We start from the raw sequence: 25362 nt of genomic DNA on the forward strand, positions 1-25362 counted from the left end.
TCTGAGGACTATGGTTAACTGCTCCTCAGATCTCTGCAGGGTAAATCCAGACAGCTAGCTAGACTCTTTCCAGTCTGAGTTCTCTGTTGCACGACTAAAACAACTTTTGAACGTACACATGTTCCACCTAAACAAGTTCCTTCCTTTTGCAGAGGCACCGTTGCTCCGTCCGGTGCTTTGCACCACCCAAGACAATTGTGATTAGTTTAAAGAAATGCCAATAAAGCAGAGCACGTTTTCCTCCCATCCCAGAATTTTGTGTGGACTAGCCAGACCCTCTTCTCCAGCGCTGTGGAGTAAGGTCTTGCAATGCGAGACTAATTAAACTTTAACATGACGGAGTACCTCTGTTCATGTGAAATACTTGTTTTCATGTGAATCTGAAAACCTATAGTCCAAATGTTTTGTTTATTTTGAATAATGTGTTTCTTTTTAAGTGTACGGTATTGTTTTTTGAAGCACAGCGCCATTGCCATTAATATTCAACACAAAGAAGATGCAGCTTGAACCAGTCAGTGCCCTCAGCACCCCGTGATAACCAGGTCATTTATCAGAAGATGCTGCAGTCCTCCAACTGGGGAGAGCAAAGAGCTTCTTTATATCTGTAAAAGAAAAAGTAAAAAAAAATCAACTATATCACATCTAAGTGTATCTTTGCAGAGTGAAATGTTTAATCCCTCTGGGTTTTTGTAAGAACACTTAATCTCTTCCTCCTCTACTGCTCTTGGATCAGAGGATGGTCTTTTGCAGAATAGCCAGAAAACAAATCTTCACTCAGAGGTTTCCAAGCTCCCGGCAGTGTGTATCATGTATGTTTAAATGAACTGACATTACTGTGCCATTGCTGGGGTCTCTATGACTTTTAAAAAAAATTGAATCTATAATCAGAATATCTAAAGTCAGGAAAACCTACTGCCCTCCTCTGGATAGTACCGTTATAACAAAGTAAACAACACAAATCTTTTACTTTAGGCCTGGAGGTAAAACTCAAGAAAAGACTAAATGGCCAGTCTGAAAGAAGTATGCTATTATGTGTCCTCCGACCTACAGTACAGTACAGCACTGTAATTGGGCATCCTAACAGCTCAGATGGGAGCTCGACTTGATCCTCTTTGACCTGTCTGGTTGTCACAGGATTTGCATTCTCATGCTGACAAAGTCAAGGGCACGCACCACCAGATTTTTGACAATTGGGTGTTTTTTCCGTTCTCTAAAATATGTTCAAAACTAAATAAATAAATAAGTGAAGCTAACACCTTCTCATCGTCTGTCAGAGGGCATTTTCAAATGTCTCTGACCATCAGACTGTGTCTGGTGGAATTTATTTTGGCATCCTAAAGAGGCGCTCAGCTGCAGGCAGCATGAATGTATCAGCCTTAAACTTGGCCTGGTTACAGATGCGTAGCTGAGCAAGCAAAGGACTCCCCAGGGTGCTGTGCGCATCATATAATAATGCCGTAAAATACATTTTGGCACCCTATTAAGCTTGAGAGGAAATGTGTTTGCACAGAAACAGAGATAAAAGATTGGATAAGATAAGACTGACGCAATCAATAATAATACATTTGTGTAGATTAGATTAAATGTAAAAGCATCAGTCAAGTTCCTTTAAACACAAAGATTTGTGAGGCAAATCCACTTCCATGATTAAAATAAAAATTACAGCAACAGAAAGATCATGCCTGCTGATTCTCTGTCATCCACACCATAGGATATCATATTTACTCTTTGACCCCCTCCCCCCCGACCACCACCTGTAATCCAAACAGAAAAGCTCTAACACTTGTTGAACTTTTTCAAATCAGCCACAAGATGCAGTAGGAACACCCCAACAACAGGAACAGAAGAAAAGAACAGTGATCCGATTCGTGACACTGTATCCCTGTGGGATTGTTTTTACCTGGCAGCAAACACCCTAACAGAAGCTGAGCAACATAACACGCCACCGGGAGATAAAGAACTGCAAAGACCTCTACAATGCAGAGACAAAGCACTCGCTGAACAAGTGCATGGCTCAACACACAGGTCGAGACTACAGCAGTATGGTTTCAGATCTCTGAAACTTCCTCTTCTGTGACTTTCCCAAACTGATGTCCAGGTGTGAAAGCTGGAAGGATTTAAACGTCTCTCTCAATCTCTCTTTTTAAATTCTTTCACATTTTTGCACATACAAAAGGAGTGCAACACCATGAAAGGAAATAGCAGTTCATGTGGCTCCGATGACATTTCTCTTTAAGTGAAACGTTATGTAGGGTCAATGCACAGCAAAAGTCAAGCATGGAACAGAAGCTCTGCATTTGACTATTATTATAATAGGCTATAAAGAATAGAAAGCAAACTGTCACATAAACCCTTTATGGTGAAATGAACCTGGAACCTGAAAGTGGTGTGTGTGTGTGTGTGTGTGTGTGTGTGTGTGTGTGTGTGTGTGTGTGTGTGAACAGCAGTTTCTAATGTTTACGGTCAGTATTACAGGAAAATAATGAATAGACTTGGCTTATTAGGAAAAGCACAGCACAAATTACACCTGTGCATTTCCTGTGCATTCACTTGTCGAAATGTCTGCTGGGAAAAAAGGTCTATTATGGGCAGAGAGCAAGACAATAGGGATATTAATATCCCTGAAGCCTATATATCTGTTGTGAAATGGATTATTTCTTTTCTGGTGAGGGCATGAATCATTTGATTAATCTCCTCCATTAATGATCCTTGGCACAGCTCAAAATACATTTGAAAGAAAAATTCAGAGTCTGCCCTCCACCTCTTCCTCTTCACTTCTATATTTAACAACTGCACTTTACACACCAAGCTTTGTTTAAGACAATCTAAAGAACAGCAACTGGGGAACATTTTTCCTCTTAGCTTGAGTTACACAAACACACGTTCTCGATGGATTGATTTTCTCTATCAACTCATGCTTTATTAATAACCTGAGCCTCTCTTTTCCAAAACAGTGTAGATTAACCTTGAGTTATGAATATTATAAAAGTGCATTTGTATAGCAGTTACACACAAGCAAACCATTTCATACTGCGAGTTTGATTTATGTGCCTGGCGTGAAAATAGAAAAAAAAAATGCTTCAGAAATACCTTCACTTTTAGTGTTAGCAGCTTAATTGTTTAGACATATTTAATAAGAAAGTTATAGATCGGTGTAGAGTTGGTGTTGTCAGAGCCACCGATAACGGTGCTTTAGTGTTCATAAGCTAAAGGTGAATATGCCTCGCCAAAATAAGTGCACTTTTTGAGTTTCTGTGCACAATTAGCCTTATCTATTTACATAAATACACAGAAATATTACGCACAAAGAGCTTTGCTCAATTGGTAAACACGAGAACCAGAAACTAACTTGTGACGTCTAAGTCCCTCTTCCCTTTTTTTCTTCTTTACAACACATTAAGGTCCTCTGCCGTCCAGTGATCCAGGAGCGAGTAGCGGCCCTGCACCGGGACAGAGTTAATGGGGGACAGTCCATTGCTGGGCGGGACGCCGCTGCTTTGGCTTAGCTGCTCCCGAGCTCCGGCGGGGGGGGCAGGGCTGCGCCGCTGGCCGTACAGACCCAGATGTGTGCTGATCTGCGACGACCGAAGACTCTTCATTTGGCCCAGCGCTCGCGCCTCATACAGCTCCACCGAGGTTTTCTTATACCTGGAGGAAACAGATGGTTATTAGATTCACCTCCATATGATGAACAAAATGATGAAACTTCTAATAAAGAGAGGCAATCAAAAGTTATAGGATACACCACGGAAGGAATAAAAGTGGAATGCATATATAACAGACAGCACACCATCCATTCTTCATAAATAGGGAAGGTTAAAGGTTATGTGGACTCACATTCTCAGCATTAAAGAGGACAGCACCACTGAAACTGAGGAGGCAGCCATCGCAGCAGAGCCCATCCAGGGTTGGAGCACCAGGCCAACAGGCATGAACACACCTGCAACCAACAGGGGAGAGGGCAACAGTGCTATCACACAATATACTTTATACTGAACAAACACGCACTTAAAGCTCACTGAGGAGCAGCCATTTACTCCATTTACTTTGTGTAACTTTGGGCTGCAAGTCGTGTTGTTTGCAATCGGATTTTGTCTTTCGCACCACTATAAAAATTAATTTCAAATCTTTATTATCAGTATCTCTTGTGGGTTCAACATTTGATTTCCAGAGTACTGTTTTTTTGGGAATGTGGCATTTTTAACCGCCGTCATTTAGACACAGATATTCCACGTTTGGAGGCTGTTTCCTTTGATTAATTATCTTTTAATGTGACTTTTAAGCAAAAACAGAGAGAAAAGAAATGCATTCCTCCACAAGAATTAAAGCTGCAGTGGGTAGAATGCAAAAAAAAGCCCAGAATTTAAAGAATGAGTAAGACCTCTTCCTGCAGCACCCCTCTCTCTCGCACGGGCAATGCACGCCTGCCAATAGGAACGCTCTCTCTCTCTCTGAAATGATTATCTTAAGAGCTCTGTATTTCCTAGTGAGAGTGTCCTCTACAGTAAGTTTACAGCCCAGTTTTACGACCTGTTGAGTTGCCTGATAAAAAAAAAAAATTCTTCTTTAGCAGATAGTGAAGATTCTGTCATCATTTGACTGCTGGTGTGTCGTCGGTCCTTACCTGCAGCGATGGGTATTCCTACGAGGTTGTAGATTAGGGCGAAGACAAAGTTGGTCCTTATCCTCCGCACCGTCTTCTTCGACAGCTCAACACTGGCCACCACATCCAGCAGGTCATTCTGCGTAGGGCAAAAACCTCCAGTTTAAACTAGGGGTCTCCCCGACTACGAATTTTCATAGTCAAATCAGAACTGTCAAGTCGACTAATCGACAAATCGTGTGGCTGGGGTCGACCGTCGGTCACAGTTAATGGAAAATGAGACTGAAATCTGTCATGGGACGGTTGGATTTATTCATCCACTTTAAAGCTATAGTGCATAGTTTCTGTCTCCCCCATGAGAAATTCTAAGTAATGACAACAACACTGTCAGCGCGTCCACATGATACAAGCCTTCCGTGCTCGCGCAGAACGCTGCAGGGAAAAGATGCAGCGGTTTGAAACGGCGGCTCAATGACCTCCTGCAAGCACAGTATATGGTCGAGCGACCTAGAGAGTGACTGAAGAGAGCAAGCGTTGTTAAAACATAGCAGTGAATCAGGGAAATAAAACGTTTCTGCCGTTTCATCACTAGAAATGCGGCTGTAGCAAGTATCTCACTATCTCTAACATTGTCCACATCGATATCTAAACGCAACAAATGATATCCAGCTACAAAGAAAACCTGAAGGTCGGAAGATGATACACGTCTCATCACGTCTCACATTGTTATAAACTGGCAGCTTTCAGAACGTTGCGTTGCAAGTAGCCGCGAGTTTACACTCGTCTCGTCCGGAACCTTTGGTCTAAACTGGGCTTTACGACGCGGAGAAGATTCGACTGTCAAACCATGCCCTTTGGATCGAAGCATCGAATATTTGACTATTCGGGTCGGTGTTTAAACACGTCGCTGGATCTCCACACAGACCGCCAGTCACAGCGCGTCACCTACTCGGATGAGGACGATGTCAGCCGCCTCGATGGCCACGTCGGTGCCCGTGCCGATGGCGATGCCGACGTCGGCCCGAGCGAGGGCCGGCGAGTCGTTGACGCCGTCCCCCACCATGGCCACTCGCCAGCCTTGCTCCTGCAGCTCTTGCACTTTTGCCACCTTGTGTGAAGGCAGCACCTCTGCGAACACCTTTCTGATCCCCACCTGTGATCAAACAAACATTTGATTACATTTCATATATTTTCGGGAGGCTTTTTTTTTTTTTTAGAGCCCTATATGAATGTGTTTTACCTGTGCAGCGATGGCTTTAGCTGTGCGCCTGTTATCTCCTGTTATCATAACCACCTCGATGCCCATGCTGTTGAGTGTAAACACTGCTAACGCTGACTCTGGCTTCACCGTGTCCGCGATGGCTAACATGGCACACAGCACACCTACAGAGAACACACACACACACACACACACACACGAGATAAGGGAGGAAAGGAAATGTCAGTGTTGTTGTTCCAGTTTGCAGGTTTTATCCTCACCGTCTATAGCCACCAGGATAGCAGTCTGCCCTTTGGTCTCGTGGCTGGACATGGCGGCATCAACGTCGGCTCCGATGTGGTGTCCGTTCCTCCTCATCCACTCTCTATTCCCAATCAGGACAGAGTAGGACATAGGCTCAACTGAAAGCAAAGAAATATTGTACAAATATAACTGAATGTATGTTGAGTTAAGTGACATCTGAAGCATACTGTATTTATTTGTTTTCTGCAAAATAGCCAGGGCTAAATTAACGTATTTTTGTTCAATAGCTGTAACCTGTGGTTAACAAGAAGGACTTCTTCCATCTTAGGGTGTACTTTCAACGAGAACTTTGACCTTTGAATACCACATGTGACACATACTTATAGAAATCTGAGTCTGCAGCGTAACCAGTAACATTTCTCTGTCAGGAAAATGTAGTAGTTTCCTCTGAAGTAGAAGTACAAAGTCAGTCAGTATTATACAGTCAGGGTCAGGGAGTCCTCTGTAAGTAATTTTGGGGTACAATGGTTCTGGAATAAGCTACAAGCAGCAATACCACAGACCAGTTCAACAATCAGACTGTTCCAAACAGGCACCCAACGCACTACGTCTTCCTAAATGGGAATCCTTAACCAGTATTTAAAGAGTGGCCAGTATGGTAAACCCATGACAGTATCCCCAGACACTGAAAGCCATCAGACCTGCAGGCGTGGCCTCGGCGGCAGAGAGCAGGCTGCTTTCGTCGGTGGTAGCTCCCGGCAGCAGGAAGCGTTCTTCGCTCTGCTGCTGCAGCAGATGTTCCACGTTGGACACCCGGCAGCTGATCCCACACCCGGGCACCGCTTGGAAGTCCCGGCAGTAGCCCAGCAGGTCACAGCCCAGCTCCTGTTACACGCACAGGCAGATTATCAAATGTTACAACAGTTATCAAAGCTTTACAGAGCGTACAAACACAAACTTGTTGTTAAGTAGACTTTGAAATCTAGCTGTAAACCCAATACTGACACAAAGAAGCATTTCTCTCACCTCTTTGCAGTGTTTGGTGACCGCCATGCCCAGTGGGTGCTCGCTGCTGGCCTCCGCTGTGCCGACCAACGCCAGGATCTTCCTCAGGGGCATACGGGCGATTTCCCACAGCACCAACACACGAGTCACCCGTGGTATGCCGTTTGTAATGGTACCGGTCTTATCAAACATCACCACATTGATCTGAGGGAGCAGAAACACAGCATAGTTATTATTTCATGTTTTAATCTTCCCTTTGATAATCCTTTTGTGATAAATGGACTGATGGTGGTACCGATTCAGTCACAGAGCATTCCCAACACAAACTTTACTTATTTAGCCGTTATCCATCAGCAATTTGCATCTTCACAGGTTTGTTTGTGATCTCACAGATGCCCAGGATGATAAACGAATTGTCTGCAGCAAAACAAAAGTTTACATCCAAGGTGTCCACAGAAGGTGCCCCTCTTTTACTGGAGGCCAATATTTTATCATTCTGGGCAGACTTTACACATTTGTGAGAGTATGAAAATTGCTTTGAAGACCTGTAACCTGCGGCTGAAAAAAGTAACACTCCAAAGTAATTTAGGGAGAGTTGAGGTCACAAATGGGGTTAAAAGTCACCAAAACCAATGGGTGTCTTCTATTCCTCTTTGGAGGGTAAATGTGCACAGAAAAATTCCCGAAACGTCCGTTGTGTGGCAATGAACTCAATCAAATTGGAGTGCTGTCCTTGTAGCTTTATCAGAGTTGATGCAGGTTTCACCAAGTGAAATTTAAGACTTAGTAGTATCGCTAAACTTGCACTTCCCCATAGCTGAAGAATAAAATCTGTTTTATGTCTGTGGTACAATCCGAAAGAGATTTGCGCCAATATCACGAAAGCTGATTGGCTGCAATACAGGTTGCATATTGGTCTCATCTGTAGTCAACTAAATTAAATTTGGACTAGTGAAAGAAAGAACTACAACAACACGGAATAAAAAGAAAAGAGCATCAGAGGCAGCGTTGCATGGACGTAGGAAAATTAAGACCTGTTTAAAATTATTTAAGACCTAAAACATAATACTTGAGCAAATTCAAAACTTTTTAAAAATGTAATTTCTTTTTAAAAGACCCCGCGGAAACCCTGATTATTCATGATTATTCACTTTTAGGATCCAGCATCCGGCCTTCACAGCTCGGGAGTATTCTACGTTAGTTAAGCACGTCCGGTCCTATAGTTTCAATATCAATAATAATGATTTGTAATAAAACCTAAGTATCAAAGTGCGGATAACAGAAGTCAGCAGGAGCAGGATATAAAGAGCATTGCCTTGTGGGCCATCTCCAGCGGCTCGCCTCCTTTAATGAGGATCCCGTTCTGGGCTCCGACCCCTGTGCCCACCATGACAGCTGTTGGGGTTGCCAGCCCCAGAGAGCAGGGGCAGGCGATGGACAGAACTGTGATGGATGCCTGGAAGGCAAAGCGAACTATAACTTCCGCCTTGGATATGTTCTGGTTGTAACCCTGGGAGGAGGAGAATGTGTTATTAAAAAATATCAATAAAAAAATATATATATACTTTTGAATCTTTGTGAAAGCTGCTTATGTTTGCATGTGAAAACATTTGTGAGCGCACCTACCGGGAAGTTCTCCTTCACAATATCAAAGTCGACAAACCCGACTGCCAGCCAGGCCACCAGCGTCAGCAGAGAAACGATAACAATGAAGGGCACAAAGTAGCCACTGAGCCTGTCTGCAAACTGCTGGATGGGAGCCTGAGTACACAGGAAATATTTCTATTGGACTACATGGTTTTACCAAACTCTCGATTGCATCGTTGCTCTTTGTGCTCATTTCTGTTTCTGTCTTTCTAGTGTTTTTGTTAATAATGAAAATGTAAACAAATGTGCATTTGTGTACATATATTTGGCCGAGCGAAAAGGATATCCTAAATCCATCTTCACTAATTATGTAGATTATAAAGAGAGAGGTAAGTTCCTATAATTTTCTTTAAAATAATTTTAAGTAGACACTGATTTCTAGAATATTTGACACTGCATTTTGAAGTTTGAGAATTGGCAGATTTTTTCTCTTCTTTAAAAAAAAAGAAAACGTGTTTGAATGCTGAATATATTAGATATTAGAGGACTAACGTGAATGTTGTTTTTTTTTGCAGTTGAAGCAGTAAGTACTGTGTTACCATTTGTGAAAATGTTGACTTCCATGACTTGTATTTCTTTTTATAACCTTCAACGTTCCAGATCAAGAATGTTTGATCCTACCCATCCATCCATCCATCCATCTTCGTCCGCTTATCCGGTGTCGGGTCGCGGGGGGAGCAGCTCCAGCAGGGGACCCCAAACTTCCCTTTCCCGAGCAACATTAACCAGCTCCGACTGGGGGATCCCGAGTATGTTCCCAGGCCAGGTTGGAGATATAATCCCTCCACCTAGTCCTGGGTCTTCCCCGAGGCCTCCTCCCAGCTGGACGTGCCTGGAACACCTCCCTAGGGAGGCGCCCAGGGGGCATCCTTACCAGATGCCCGAACCACCTCAACTGGCTCCTTTCGACGCAAAGGAGCAGCGGCTCTACTCCGAGCTCCTCACGGATGACTGAGCTTCTCACCCTATCTCTAAGGGAGACGCCAGCCACCCTCCTGAGGAAACCCATTTCAGCCGCTTGTACCCTGGATCTCATTCTTTCGGTCATGACCCAGCCTTCATGACCATAGGTGAGGGTAGGAACGAAAACTGACCGGTAGATCGAGAGCTTTGCCTTCTGGCTAAGCTCTCTTTTTCGTCACAACGGTGCGATAGATTGAATGCAATACCGCACCCGCTGCGCCCGATTCTCCGACCAATCTCCCGCTCCATTGTCCCCTCACTCGCGAACACAACCCCAAGGTACTTGAACTCCTTCACTTGGGGTAAGGACTCATTCCCTACCTGGCGAAGGCATTCCATCGGTTTCCTGCTGAGAACCATGGCCTCCGATTTAGAGGTGCTGATCCTCATCCCAACCGCTTCACACTCGGTTGCGAACCGATCCAGTGAGTGCTGAAGGTCGCAGGCCGATGATGCCATCAGGACCACATCATCTGCAAAGAGCAGCGGCGAGATCCCCAGCCCACCAAACAGCAACCCCTCCCCACCCCGACCACGCCTCGATATCCTGTCCATAAATACTACAAACAGGATTGGTGACAAAGCGCAGCCCTGGCGGAGGCCAACCCTCACCTGAAACGAGTCCGACTTACTACCGAGAACCAGGACACAGCTCTCGCTTTGGTTGTACAGAGATTGGATGGCCCTGAGAAGAGACCCCTCACCCCATACTCCCGCAGCACCTCCCACAGTATCTCCCGGGGGACCCGGTCATACGCCTTCTCCAAATCCACAAAACACATGTAGACCGGTTGGGCATACTCCCAGGCTCCCTCCAGGATCCTTGCGAGAGTGAAGAGCTGGTCCGTTGTTCCACGACCAGGACGGAATCCGCATTGTTCCTCCTCAACCCGAGGTTCGACTATTGGCCGAACCCTCCTTTCCAGCACCTTGGAGTAGACTTTACCAGGGAGGCTGAGAAGTGTGATACCCCTATAATTGGCACACACCCTCTGGTCCCCTTTTAAAAAGGGGAACCACCACCCCAGTCTGCCACTCCTTTGGCACCGTCCCAGACTTCCACGCAATGTTGAAAAGGCGTGTCAACCAGGACAGCCCCTCCACACCCAGAGCCTTGAGCATTTCTGGACGGATCTCATCAATCCCCGGGCTTTGCCACTGTGTAGTTGTTTGACTACATCAGTGACTTCCGCCTGGGAAATCGACGACAATCCCCCATTATCCTCCAGCTCTGCCTCTAACATAGAGGGCGTATTAGTCGGATTCAGGAGTTCCTCAAAGTGCTCCTTCCACCGCCCTATTACCTCCTCAGTTGAGGTCAACAGTGTCCCATCCTTACTGTACACAGCTTGGATGGTTCCCCTTCCCCCTCCTGAGGTGGCGAACAGTTTTCCAGAAGCACTTTGGTGCCGACCGAAAGTCCTTCTCCATGTCTTCTCCAAACTTCTCCCACACCCGCTGCTTTGCCTCTTTCACGGCAGAGGCTGCAGCCCTTCGGGCCCTTCGGTACCCTGCACTGCCTCCGAGTCCTCCGGGATAACATATCCCGGAAAGACTCCTTCTTCAGTCGGACGGCTTCCCTGACCACGGTGTCCACCACGGTGTTCGTGGGTTACCGCCCCTTGAGGCACCTAAGACCCTAAGACCACAGCTCCTCGCCGCAGCTTCAGCAATGGAAACTTTGAACATTGTCCACTCGGGTTCAATGCCCCCAGCCTCCACAGGGATGCACGAAAAGCTCCGCCCGGAGGTGTGAGTTGAAAGTCTGTTGGACAGGGGCCTCCTCCAGACGTTCCCAGTTTACCCGCACCACACGTTTGGGCTTACCAGGTCTGTCCAGAGTCTTCCCCCACCCTCTGACCCAACTCACCACCAGATGGTGATCGGTTGACAGCTCTGCCCCTCTCTTGACCCGAGTGTCCAAAACATACGGCCTCAGATCAGATGAAACGATTATGAAATCGATCATTGACCTTCGGCCTAGGGTGCTCTGGTACCAGGTACACTTATGAGCATCCCTATGTTCGAACATGGTGTTCGTTATAGACAATCCATGACTAGCACAGAAGTCCAACAACAAACAACCACTCTGGTTTAGATCAGGGAGGCCGTTCCTCCCAATCACGCCCTCCAGGTGTCTCCATCATTGCCCGTGTGCGTTGAAGTCCCCAGCAGAACAATGGAGTCCCCCACTGGAGCCCCATGCAGGACTCCAGTCAAGTTCTCCAAGAAGGCCGAATACTCCGAACTCCTGTTTGGTGCATATGCACAAACAACAGTCAGAGTTTTCCCCCCACAACCCGCAGGCGAGGGAGGCGACCCTCTCGTCCACCGGGTAAACTCAACACAGCGGCGCCAGCCGGGGCTTGTGAGTATCCCCACACCCGCCCGGCGCCTCACACCCTGGGCAACTCCGGAGAAGAAAAGAGTCCAACCCCTATCCAGGAGTATGGTTCCAGAACCAAGACTGTGCGTAGAGGTAAGCCCCACCAGATCTAACCGGTAGCGCTCCACCTCCCGCACCAGTTCCGGCTCCTTCCCCCACAGAGAGGTGACGTTCCACGTCCCCAGAGCCAGCGTCTGCTGCCCGGGTCTGGTCCGTCGAGGCCCCTGACCTTCACTGCCACCCATGTGGCATCGCACCCGACCCCAACGGTTCCTCCCACAGGTGGTGGGCCCATGGGATGGAGAGGGAGTTGCCACGTAGCTTGTTCGGGCTGTGCCCGGCCGGGCTCCGTGGCAAACCCGGCCACCAGGCGCTCGCCGACGAGCCCACCGTCTGGGCCTGGCTCCAGACGGGGGCCCCGGGCTTCCTCCGGGCAGGGTCACTCCATCTCTGCTTAGCTTTTTCTTGATCCTACCCATTAAGACTTTTACTATGTTTTTTGTGAAATTGTGAAAATGTGAAAGTTTAAGCTGCCTCTTACCTTGGAGGTTTGGGCCTCTTCAACTAGTTTAACAATTTGAGACAGAGTTGTGTCTGCACCGACGTGAGTGGCCTCCACCAGCAGAGCACCGTGAGCATTGATGGAGCCGGCGATCACCAAGCTGCCCACCTTCTTACTGACAGGCATCGGCTCACCTGATAGGTATAGAAAGCCGAAACACAAATTTTTTATTTAAAGGTCCTTCCTAAAATAGAATAACCAAATGTCCTAAATTATTTCTTTTGGTTGTTTTTATTATAACATCATTTCTAAGGCTGAAAAATCTGATTTTATGTCCTTAATGACTTGGAGGTAAATGGTGCCAGATGACACATCGAACATACTATCAATGGGGAGTTTATTTATAACTATTCTAAATGCAATGACTGCTTTTACATCACAATGTAAGAAGCACGGTGGCTCAGTGGTTAACACTTCTGCCTCACAGCAAGAAGGTTCTGAGTTCGAGTCCAGGTCGTTCTGGACCTGTGTGGAGTTTTTATGTTCTCCCCGTGTTTGCGTGGGTTTCCTCTGAGTGCTCCGGTTTCTTCCCACCATAAAGACATGCATACTAGGACTACAGGTCGTTGTTGCAAATGAGAATTTGTTCTCAGTCAACTTACCTGGATAAATAAAGGTTTAAAAAAAAAAGAAGCAGGATTGCCACAATCTTTTACTTACAAACAATAATACAATAAAATCAACCAAAAGCATCAATCAGAGAGCAGACATTTGTGAATTTATTGCTTGTGTTGACACAATTTGACATAAGTAACCACCAGGATGCTGATGCCAACACTAATTCAAGTTAAAAGATTGTAAATACTATGTCAAGGGCTAATAGCCTGCTAAATTGCATTGCTTTTACAATGATAAACTTGTCAACTGCCCCCTTAAGAGACTCCTGAATCCATTCCTAAAAACTAAATTAAACAGGCAGCAATGTGGAAATGTACGTCCTCCATCATCAGTTATCAACAGGGTATACATTCACATCCTCGTACCTGTGATCAAGGACTCGTCTGCCATGGAGCTTCCTTCAATCACTCGCCCATCAACGGGGAACCTTCCTCCCGGGGCGACTTTCACGATGTCACCCAGCTGCACCAGCTCCACCACCACCTGCTCCTCACTGAAGCATGCAAATTCACTTACAGTTACACATCTCAAATCTAGTATATTCATTCGTAATTAGGGCTGGGTACTGAATTTAATACTTTTTAAGCACCGAGTATATTGAGTATCGAAAAATGCCTCGTCATTCAATACCAAATTTCAATACCTGAGCAGTAAATCTCATCAACCTCAGTGAGCCAGTAAGCATGCAGCATGCTTCTACCAAGATCTAATAATGTCTGTGGCTGTCGAATGTTACACATCGCAGAGACGCACAGGAAAAACTCTACGTTACACAGAGAGGAGCTGAAAAATAAACAAGATTTTTGCCATAATGTGTAATGTTTATTTTTTTAATTTATTAATTTATTTTGTATTGTTTAGAAACCGGTATCGAAATCACTGTTTTGGTATTGGTACGGGTATTGACATTTTTTTAACGATAGCCAGCCCTATTTGTCATTCACATAAAATGCTTTTGGACTACCTGGTGATGGAGTGGTCAAGTCCCAAAGTGACCACAGTGGCATCGGTGGCTTGAAGTGACATTAATTTGGCCAAAGCCTCTGAGGTTTTACTCTAAAAAATGCAGAAAAAACAAACATATTAAAAACATGGTCTGGTCTCATGGTTATGGATTATTTTAAAGGTGCTGTGTGCACATATTAATAGATTAAAAACACTTTATAATAGTGTAATGATTGGAAACAAAGGAGACCATTATCAGAATTTACTAAGAAACATGTAGAAGGAGGCATTCTTATCGAAAGCAAATGTCAGAGGCAGAGCAAGGGCTTATGGGTAACGTGGTCTTAGAAATACTAACTCCAATAATACCACTGGTAAGACATTAAAGGTCAACAACTATGTCGTCCACAAACTCGTTTGTTTCTGGTGATTTTTTTAAGGTTTCCTAATAATATTGAAGTTTCAAAATAAAAGACCTTTAGATTAGCCACATGGCAGTTTTATCGACAACAATGTCTAACTCATGACATGAAGGAACTACTGTACATCCTACCAAAACTAATAAACAAATACTTTTATAGTTCCAATGTTCAAACAGAAACAATACGACACATTTTTGTCAATTTCAAAAGTACAGTGCAAGCATATATGTTTTATTTGAACCTTTGCAATGTGTTCCAGCCATCGTCCCAGCGCGATGAACAGAAACAGCATGGGTGGAGTGTCGAAAAAGGTGACGGGGCTCTGGCTGGCTCGCTCCACCATGGCTACAACAAGGACTACGCAGGAGTAGATGTAGGCAATAGAGGTGGCTAACACAATCAGCACGTCCATGTTGGCCGTGCGGTGTTTCAACGAGCGATAAGCCTGGATGTAGAAGTAGCGGCCTCCAAAGATCTGGAGAGAAGAAAAACTGATTTAATGACAAAATCTCTGCCTTTCCTTTTCTTCAATAAATGTCCCTGTTGCTGCAAGCAAAGGAGGAATGGATGGCACTTTCATTAATAAGAGTTCTTGCCATGTTTTTAACCTCAGTTTGAGCCTAATGCTATCCAGTGGTTGAGACGTGCTTTAAAATATCAAATTACTTGATTTACTTAACCCTTGTGTTGTCCTCGGGTCAAATTTGACCCATTTTCAGAGTTTTTTATATCAGAAATATGGGTTTCTTACAACCAAATTGCCCAAAAATAACATGGATGCATAGAAGCCATACAACATTCTTATTTCAGAATTATTTCTTCCATTGAATTTTGAGTGTTTTATTCAATTTAATAGCATTTCTTCATGTCTCCTGACTACTTCCTGGACGGGAAGAGAACTCGAGGGTTAAGACCCCTCTGAGGTAAAGAAAAACTCTAAATGAACTCTCCTACACTTGTACCGCCATGTAAATGCTATGAATGCATTTATATTTGATTAAAGGCCTCATACGTTATGGATGCAACAAGGAACCAATCACTTTCCCATTCTTACGGGAAGGAAACACCTAACAATTACAATACAAAGCTCTTAAAAAGGTCCCAGGCCCAGACATGTTCCCTTACCTGCACAGGTGTACAGAGCAGGAAGAAGGCCAGGTTGAGGAGGGAGAGGCCGGGCAGCAGGTTCTGCTCCTCGGGCATGGAGCCTCCGTGCTCCTGGTGCTGACTGTCCATCACCATCATGTAGACCATGAGGCCCATGACGGGCAGGCCGAAAACAAGGCTGAACAGAAAGGAGTTCTTCCACCTGGAGAGGTATCAGACATGTGTCAAACTATGGAAGAAGACACCTTTTTCTTGTTTATTATCTGCTACCTTTTCTATTAATTTCCATGTGCATGGTTGTCATTGTAAAAGGCATTGAACCATGCACTTTCCATAGCACTTTTAGAGAAATAGTAATGGAAATAGGTAAGAAGGTTAGAGCCAAATAGTACTTGAGTATTGACATGTGAATGACAGCGCACACACACACACACACACACACACACACTCACTAAGCCAGGGATTGTGGGTTCAAGTCCCATCTTGGGTGATTTCCTCTTAGTAGAAGTGCGCTGTATCCATAAATCAGACATGAATTGGTATAAACCTGTCCTCTGCTACATTAGTTTAATCATCATAGAGCTGTTATTAATAGACAGGGAGCAACAACTCTCTATGGGTAACAAGGCATCTGATACTTTTCTCTGTTTCTGACATTGTCAAGTTGTTGCTTTTGTATGCCACTAAACCACAACATGCTATCACTGCCTTTCATGATTGTGATCTGGACAATTGGACAGGTGTTCACCTGTGTGTAGCCCCAGTGGCCTAATGGATAAGGCACTGGCCTCCTAAGCCAGGGATTGTGGGTTCGAGTCCCATCTGGGGTGATTGGGACTATTTTATTATATAAAATCGAATGTATATCTCCAGGTTTTTTTTTTTTTTTTTAAATCATCTTTATATAGGCATAGGCAGAGTGCCGCATGCAGGGCAGTTTTCTGATCTAATTTGCCCTTATCTATTAAAGATTTAAAAAAAAAAAAGTCTATTAAAAAAAGAAAAAAAATCTGATTTTATAGAATGCACAAAAACAGTTGTGAAGGCCAGAGGCCTGAAAGATGATATTTTAAAAGTGAACTTAATCTGACAATCTTAAACCAGATACTTGCTGTTGAATTTCTTCCGTGTGATCGAGTTTGTTTTTGAAGCCCGCCTTCACCAGACTGGCCTCGAAACCAAGACTCTGGAATGAGAAACGTAAACCAGAATCTGTCATGTCAAGAGGAGAGGAGGTTTGAAATACAATCTAAAATGTTAAGTGATCATCACCTGAATGATCTTGATAATATCTCGAGCTCCGAGCACTTCTGGGTCAAACATGATCTGGGCTTTTTTGGTTGCCAGGGCGACGGAGGCCCCGAGGATCCCTTTGGTTGAGGTGAGTTTGGACTCAATGTTGTGCACACACGATGCACATGTCATGCCTGTTATCTACGAGTGAAAAATGGTGGAAATATATGACTTTTATGTGCCGTTTTGTGTAAGATAATGTCTATTTTCTTCAACACAGAGAAACCAGTTTGTACATGTATTGTAGGCTTCTCAACTGACTTACAGTGAGGTCCAGTTTCCCATGTGTTACTGCGTTGTCCTCTATCAGCTTGGCGCCAAAGCCTAAGTCTTCTATGAGCTGAGTTACAGCAGCGGCGCTCACGACTTCTGAATCATATTTCACCTCCGCCTTTCCAGCCATGAGTGACACCAACACCGTTACAATTCCTACAAGTCAAAGTCAGGGGCGATTCCAGGATTTTATCAGAATACAGCATAGAACATCTGCTTAGAAATACAGAAAATATTGGATAGGATAGAACAACACAATGTAATTCTGGTAAAGAAAACATCATATTCATTATTAGTTTCACTTGTTTTCATTTTAAACAAATTGTATATCTGAATACTATACACATTTTGCAATTTGTATGGACTACAGCTGGAAATTAGCCGTGGGGGCTAAAGCTGCTTCTTTTACTGTACAGTTAATTAAAGGGGACTGTCCACGATATTATACACTAATAAACTAAACTAAAACTAAATCATATTTCAGTGCCCCCATTCTAGCCCCGCCCCTTGGTCAAAGTGAAACACTGCCATTACATTATGCAAACTAAAACACATGTTGTATGGCAACACCTGAGCTGGCTTTACCCTTGTGTTTGCGCAGGCTCCTCTCAATGTTGGCCACGCAGGAGGCGCATGTCATTCCCATTACGCAAATAAAACATTTTTGTACTTTCATCTCGCTTCCAGAGGTTGCCTGTGATCCACTGCCATTGCTGACTCCCGGCTTATTGGGCACTTGCAAGTCAGAAAGTTCAGAAAGTCCAGAGGTAACAGGCCTGGACTTTTCACAACCCCGGACGTTCTTTGCAGACGCAGGTTCTGTAGTGAAGGAGAAACAAAGTCAGTGGCAGCACCATGTTTAAAGGGCCCATATTCTGCTCCTTTTCAGTGTTATACATGTATTTTGGGTTATACATTCACAGTATTTATATAGCACCTCGACCTGCTTTATAATAAAAAAAGACATGGACATCTCACTTTTTTTTTAAATATCGGCCCTTTAAAGGTAGCTAGACAGAGATGGACAGTTTAGTTTCAGGATAAAGACAAACGACAGGGTATATGCTGCAGTAGCTACTCTGTTTCAGTGGAGGAAGTACATTCACTTTACATTCACTACTACTTAAGTACAGTTTTGAGGGAAAATTTTACTTCACTACATTTATTTGTCAGCTGTAGTTACTTGTTACTTTTTATATTAATGTATCCTGCTGGAATATGAACTTCCAGCTTTTGTTTGTATTATTAAAGCAATAGAAACAATCTAAAATATAATATATAACGTCTCTGCTATGGTTAAGGTGTGAATTAAGCGTAAGTACAAGTCAGGAGCTGCGCTTCTCACTGATTTAGAGGTAAAAACTTTGACTCAGCTCGATCTTAACGACTGAAAATGAAAGAATCAGTTAATTCCCCGTCTTGGCAAGCAGTTTTTCGTCATTAAATCCAACAAGAACGCCCCAGCCAGCGCAAGAGCCCTCCACTCACTCAAGAGCATACTTGTCTGGTTTCCACGGTAACCGGTGGGACCTGAGTTGAGGGGAACATGAGGTGTACTGGAAAGGATTTAATCAAAGTCATTTTGCTCATAACATACAGGTACCACTAGCTTTCTTTGTCCAGATGCTACAAATGCTACAACCCATCTGAGCTATCTTCAGACTATGATGAACAGGTTCTTTAAGGTAATTCTCCTGAATGCATCATATCATGCACAATAAGTCATGGGTGGGATGGTGTCCATATAGCACTAATGACAACAACACAATTCTGGTCATTTCATTATTTGTTTAAATTATTTTTTTATGGCAAATGTACCATTTACAAACTCTGAAATATGAAAAAAGGCTGGTTGTCTTTTGAGGACATCTTTTCACAGTTTTCTGACACTTCAATGAATCCATTAATGAAGAAAATAGCCTGCAGATTAATTGATCATGAAAATTATCATTAGTTGGACTTCTTCTTAGAGGTACATAGGGACAGACATTGTCATGTTTCTTTTCAAAGTAAAAAAGTTCTGCTCCAACACCAAAATCATGTATTGTGTTTTATCCGGATGATTACCATATATAGTTTGATTTACAGCTTTATATTAAACATTTCTGCCTACCTTCAAGTGATGCGTCGAAGCCCATGTCTTCGATAGCTGCCCTGAGCTGCTCCGGCTCTGTCAGACTGGGGTCAAAGGTTATCGTTCCCTTTTCGTCCTTCAGTGACACCGCTATGGACCGCACTCCTGTCATTTGAGAGATCCTCCCTTCTATGGACTGTACGCAGGAGTTGCAAGTCATCCCTACAATCCAAATGTTTACAGTCGAGTTCAATAAGTCCCTCTGCCAGCAGCTTATATCATATCCAGATGGATCATCCGCGGATAAAGTGGCACCAAAACCCATGTCCTCGATCTTTTCTCTCAGCTCCTGTTGTGTAACTAGAAGAGGCTGATACACAATCAGCGCCGCAGCGTTTTGAAGGGACACCTGAATATGTGAAACACCAGGTAGAGGACCAATCTGTCCCTCGATGGACTGCACACAAGACTGGCAGTGCATCCCATCCACCCTGATCTGCACCGCTGACTCCACATTGAATCCTGCGGTCTGCAGCTCCAGAGCAATCTCTTTGGTTGTGATAACTGAGGCGTCGTAGTCCACTTTGGCTAAGCTGCTGGTTAAAGACAAGCTGGCAGCAAGTACGCCATTCAGGTGGCAGATTCTGCTCTCGATGGCTTGGGCCTGGTGCCTGGGGGCGAGTCCCAGGAGTTTTAAAGTTGCTGTGGAGGCAGCTTTGGATGGAGGGTAGAGCTCACTCTGACTCCCGTACTCGTAGGCCAAGTTGTCAAGGCCTTGTTTCTCGATGTCAGGGCCTTTCTCCTGAAAAGATGAAAGAAATAAAGTCTATTTAGGGACTGAATGAAAGTTTTTGGGTTGCTGATGGGGCCTAACATTAGGAGTGTCACGGTGGATCAGTGGTTAGTACTGCTGCCTTACAGTTTGATTCCCGGTCTGGTCAGGGCTTTTCTGTGTGGAGTTTGCACGTTCTCCCCATGTTTGCGTGGGTTTCCTTGTACCATAAAGACATGCATGACAGGTAACTAGAACTACAATTGAAAACTAGCTGTCTGGCTAACACTGGTGCATTTACAGAAATGTTGATTAATTGATAAATTAAAATAAATACATTTTAACTTATGTTTCACATCCCCTGCAACTGCAAAACCGTCATATATCCCCTGTTATGTCTTAAAATAACATAACAGCTGTGACTTCCTGCTATCAAACCACAGTGTAGTAGCTGTACAACAGACCTTGTAATATCATGTTGACTATTAGCTGCAATTGCCGCAGGAACAAAGACAACACAGACCTTTAACACACTTTTAATATCCGGTTCCATCAATGTAGGCTTGCCTGCCTTGTTTTCTTTGTTCTCTATTCATCCTCAGGGCAAGAAATACAGAAGGGACAGATTCCACAAGCCAACCCCCATTCAACTACTCAACAACAACCATTTGACCCCATTCTGAGCTTTATGTGTTCCTTCTTCCCTGGTTTAAAACCTCCATCCTCAAATCTCTGCTCTCTATGAGCAGAAATCCCAGTAACTGAGGTCATATCCTCTGTATTTTGGAGATGGTTGGAGATTAAGTAAATGGCATGTGTCAGTGGAATTTAGGTGTGGAAATAGTCTGTAAGGATCCCAAACACTAACTACATCAACTTTTATTTTGAAATTCTGACCTCAGATCTCATAGTGTAAATGTGTTTGGACAAGAATTTGGTCTCATCTTTGATTTAAGAATCAACATGGTGTCATATATGTCAGCCTATACACCTGTCTTTCCATCTAACCAAACCAGGCAAAAATACAGAAATAACCAAATGGAATCTGCAGACTTTTTTTTTGTTTTCTTTCACAGTTTTGAGCGGTGATCCAGAATGAAAATCTGCAGAATTTCAGCTTGGACATTTTTTCTGCTTGGGCTGGAGAAGTGTTAACTTTCTTAGTTGTTATTTATTTTTTTTTATTAATTAATTTAAAATCTGAAGGAAAATCTGTGGGGAAAATCTGCAGAATTCTGTATCCCCCCGCTTCCATGTGGCTCTGGAAATAACATCAGGTCTTTACTTACAGCTAACAGCACTGTAAGACAAATTTAGAACACCTCTCCGAGTCTCTGATGTGCTTAAGATGTTATGATGTGAGAGTTAAGCTTCGTGGGTAAAGCAACAATTTGCCACACCATGAGTTTTAATCTCGCTGTGAACCTACATAGCAAGACCACTGTTCATGCATGCTGGCTGGACTGGTCTCTTTCTGGAAACAAAGAACCAATTTCTAAGTATGTAAATTGAAAAAGGAGGTGGCTGGATAAGGTGGTAAATTCAAATTGAAATGGTTAAAATACAACTTGACACTTGCACTCCCGTAATAGGTTGTTATCTAAAATAGGGTCCAGCAGGAAAAAAAAGCCCAGCAGCTGGTTTGGGGCCTAAAAACCTCATGACTGGCCCTTCACATAAGCCTCCCAACGTGACTCTGCTTAGTCAGTCATCACTGGCACCTTGCACAACTGACGCCAGAAGTCAACCCCATGTTTAGGAGCTGTACTCCAAACAGGAAAGCATCTTTTTAATGTTTTATAATTTATTTGATCATGACGGAAAATATCCTTTCGTCCTCTGCCATCACATGCATTTTGGAATAGCATCTTTCTGCACAAGCTTAGCAGAGGATGGTTTCGATCCAAATAGGACCACAGTGTCGTATCCATTAGGGCACTGGGGCTGTACTGACTACCAATGAACATGGCAAATGTCTCTGCAGTTTGTATGCCCACACCTCTTCTCTCCTGTGCGCTTTACTGAAAGAAAGTTCTCTTTCGCCCACTCTCCTTTAAAAATCCAAATCAGTAGAAGTCAATGCAGCAGCAACACAGCACGTATTTGATGGTGTCTCCATTTCATTAATTAACATGTTTTCTGGTTGAAACAGAGAGTGGACTTAAAAAACACACTGACCCACATTAAAAACCTACAACTTTCCTGTGTCACAATCCTTTGTACTTCTAGTAGAGAATGATTTGCACCCTATATTAGACTTGAACCAACAAAAATGGAAGTATACAGTAGGTTTTATCTGATAAAATGCTGCTAATCACCCCAGATGGGACTCAAAACCACAATCCCTGGTTTAGGAGGCCAGTGCCTTATCCATTAGGCCACTAGGGCTACACACAGGTGAGCAACTGTCCAATTGTCGAGATCACAATCATAAAAGGCAGTGATAGCATGTTGTTGTATAATGGCATCCTCCCCTAGTTGTCAGAGCTGGCCATGTATTACTTGCTAGAATAACCTTCAATACAAAAGCAACATCAGATGCCTTGTTACCATAGAGAGGTGCTGCTCTCTGTCTGTTAATAACAGCTCTTTACTCATTAATGACTGATTTATGGACACAGCACACTTCTACTGAGCTACTAAAGTGGAAACCACCCAAGATGGGACTTGAACCAACAATCCATAGCTTAAGAGGCCAGTGCCTTATCCATTAGACCACTGGGGCTACACAACATAAACCATACCAATCTCAAGACATAAGACACACCACAGTAACTACAGATCCATCCCCTAGTGCCCCTTTGCATTACAGTGACTAAGGCAAACACTGACATGTTGACTTCTGGGTTCACGAGTGACTGTTCAAAGTTCAATAAATCACACACAGACAGTGTATCAGGACAAACATTTACAAGAAACATCGTATTAACGATTGGATAGCCTTTGCACCAACCAACCAATTGATATCACCTGGCTCAGCATCACCAATTGGCTATAAATTGACTTCATATATTTAATTTTTTTATTCTAGAGTCTGTGGAATTTACTAATAGAGATGCACCGATTACAACTTTCCAGGCCGATTCCGATTTCCGATTTTCTTTGAGTTAGGCCAGCCAAAACCGATTTTAGCCAATTCCGATTTCATTTTTTCTAACCACTTTACAGCACACACAAATATTTATTTTCTATCTTTTCTTTAATAGAACATTTTGCACAGAACATAGAACATTTTTGAACAGATAATGGATCACTATAAAATAGAACTATATAAATAAGTGGACGGATACAACAGGAAACAAGGTAACTTCCAATATTATTGGATTAGGGGAGTGACCCTAATCTGAGGTGTTCCATTGATTTTAACACTGTTAGAAGTCATTCATTTTAAAAGAAAGTTTCTTTTTACTATGAAAATTATGTCTTTAAGAATCTCATATTCAATGTACTTTTCAGTAAACTTGAACTCATTTTGAGAAAAATTCCCATCTGTTTTGCTCGATTACAACAAAGTTCTTGCACGCAGAAAAGTCCAAATGTGGACTAAGAAGAAGGCAGTTCATATGTGTTCACTATAATTTAGGGTCCCTGTTTGTGATAGGTAAAAGGGAACTAAATGAGTTTTGAAAAGCTTCTTTTAACTATTTAGAAATGTGCCACCAAACTGCTGCTGTGGTCTAATCACATTTTTTGTCACTTGTCTTTTACTATTAATCATTCATTGGTTTTCGTGTTTATTAGGGAGATGGCACACATCTTGTTGAACATAAACATGACAGGTTTACTGGGCAACATTAAAACTAAAGCCTTATAGAACATTTGAATACAAGCTGTTAATGTAACTGTGGCAACGATCAGTGTGTTTGATTACACTTGACACCTAAACCCGTCTGAGATGCAATGACATGCATGACTACGTTACATTCAGGTGGCATTTGTCCAAAGCGCAATAACAATACGTCCATTCAACGTACCCAGCAACATGAGCGGGATGTTACAGATGATACATGAGCATGAGCATGATCACCAACTTCATTCACTTAAAACAGACGCTTTGCATCAGGAATTCCTGACAATTAAACGTTTGAATCTAGAATCTGGAAAAAGGCCAAAAGAGGATCCACATTTCACAATAAGTTAAAAAACGATTTTACTTTTACTCCAAAAATTGACTATTTTCTTTCTGTTGGTACTACATTACAAGTAAAAGTCTTGCATTGAAAATGTCACTTAATAAGTGTTATGGGAAATGTAATACAAGTATCAAAAGCAATATGCAGAAAAATGGCCCCTGTGAGTGTTATATTAGGACAGCATGTATTACAGTATGTTATTACTAATGCATTCAGGTGTGAGCATTTTAACTATACTACTAATACAAAAATGCATCATATGTTATAAACCAATGACAGTTTTCTTTCATGTAAAATCTTAACTTTTAAAGAATCTTGCAGGATAAATGAAGTGGAGTAAAACTACAATATTTCCCTCTGAACTGCAGTAGCATAGAAGTAGAAATCCCCAAGTAAGGTACAGATTTGTGCTTTGTGACAACAGTACCTTCCACCACTGTTATCGAATACTGATTACAGCTCTGACCTTTGCTGGATTCACAAAAACTCATCACTAGGTAAAGTCTTCACAATATATATCCAACAGTTGGATCCCTGCTACTGCTATAGATGGGTCTCTGGCCCAGTGGAACTTTGAAATATAGTGTAACATCAGCTGGAGAGAGAGCGCAGCTCTCCGGAGGCCTACCTTCAACTCGGGCGCGCATTGTCCCCCGCAGCAGCCGCCGGCCGGGTGGACACTACAGGTGCAGTCCGGCTTACACTCAACCATATACATCTGCTCCCCTGCGCCGTGCGACGACTTGGAGACATACTTGGACACATTTTTAGGCGACTTTGGAGAAAACATGTTCGAGCTTGCTCTACTGTCGTTCGGCCTATCTCCACCTGTCAAAGTCGGAGGGCAAAAGTCCGCGGTGGGTAAGCGCTCCGTCCTGTTCCTGGAGATAAGAGCGCACTCCGGCTCAACGTCATTTTTTTGGTGCTCAGCTTTGGAGTTGGAGGTTTTTGGTCAGAGGACGTTCATGAGGAAAGGGCGGGCAGAGCAGCCTCCAATAAGCACTTCTGTACAAAGACTCAATTACACGGTCCAACAGGATGCATATCAGCAGAAGGCCTTAAAGATGACATATGAATATCCATTACACTGCAATTTG

General features: G+C 43.5%; 1 protein-coding gene and 1 non-coding gene across 2 annotated transcripts; one reads left to right on the forward strand and one right to left on the reverse strand.

Annotated features, from left to right (window-relative positions):
• Positions 1-2942: 2942 nt before the first annotated feature.
• Positions 2943-25245, reverse strand: atp7b (ATPase copper transporting beta). Its single transcript, XM_028572125.1, has 21 exons — positions 24894-25245; positions 19400-20162; positions 17872-18105; positions 17279-17442; positions 16993-17154; positions 16833-16906; positions 15739-15922; positions 14855-15088; positions 14211-14302; positions 13612-13739; positions 12608-12762; positions 8697-8831; positions 8386-8580; positions 7092-7274; positions 6767-6950; positions 6083-6223; positions 5844-5986; positions 5553-5756; positions 4625-4742; positions 3838-3940; positions 2943-3648 (listed from the first exon to the last, which is right to left on the reverse strand). Exons 1-21 carry the CDS (start codon positions 25053-25055, stop codon positions 3387-3389), a joined length of 4020 nt encoding a protein of 1339 aa, XP_028427926.1. The 5' UTR covers positions 25056-25245; the 3' UTR covers positions 2943-3386.
• trnar-ccu (transfer RNA arginine (anticodon CCU)) lies at positions 16478-16550 on the forward strand. The gene has a single exon. It is a non-coding gene; the product is annotated as a tRNA-Arg (tRNA).
• Positions 25246-25362: the final 117 nt, after the last annotated feature.

This window comes from Perca flavescens, chromosome 24, assembly GCF_004354835.1.
Source record: "Perca flavescens isolate YP-PL-M2 chromosome 24, PFLA_1.0, whole genome shotgun sequence".
Taxonomy (NCBI): Eukaryota; Metazoa; Chordata; class Actinopteri; order Perciformes; family Percidae; genus Perca; species Perca flavescens.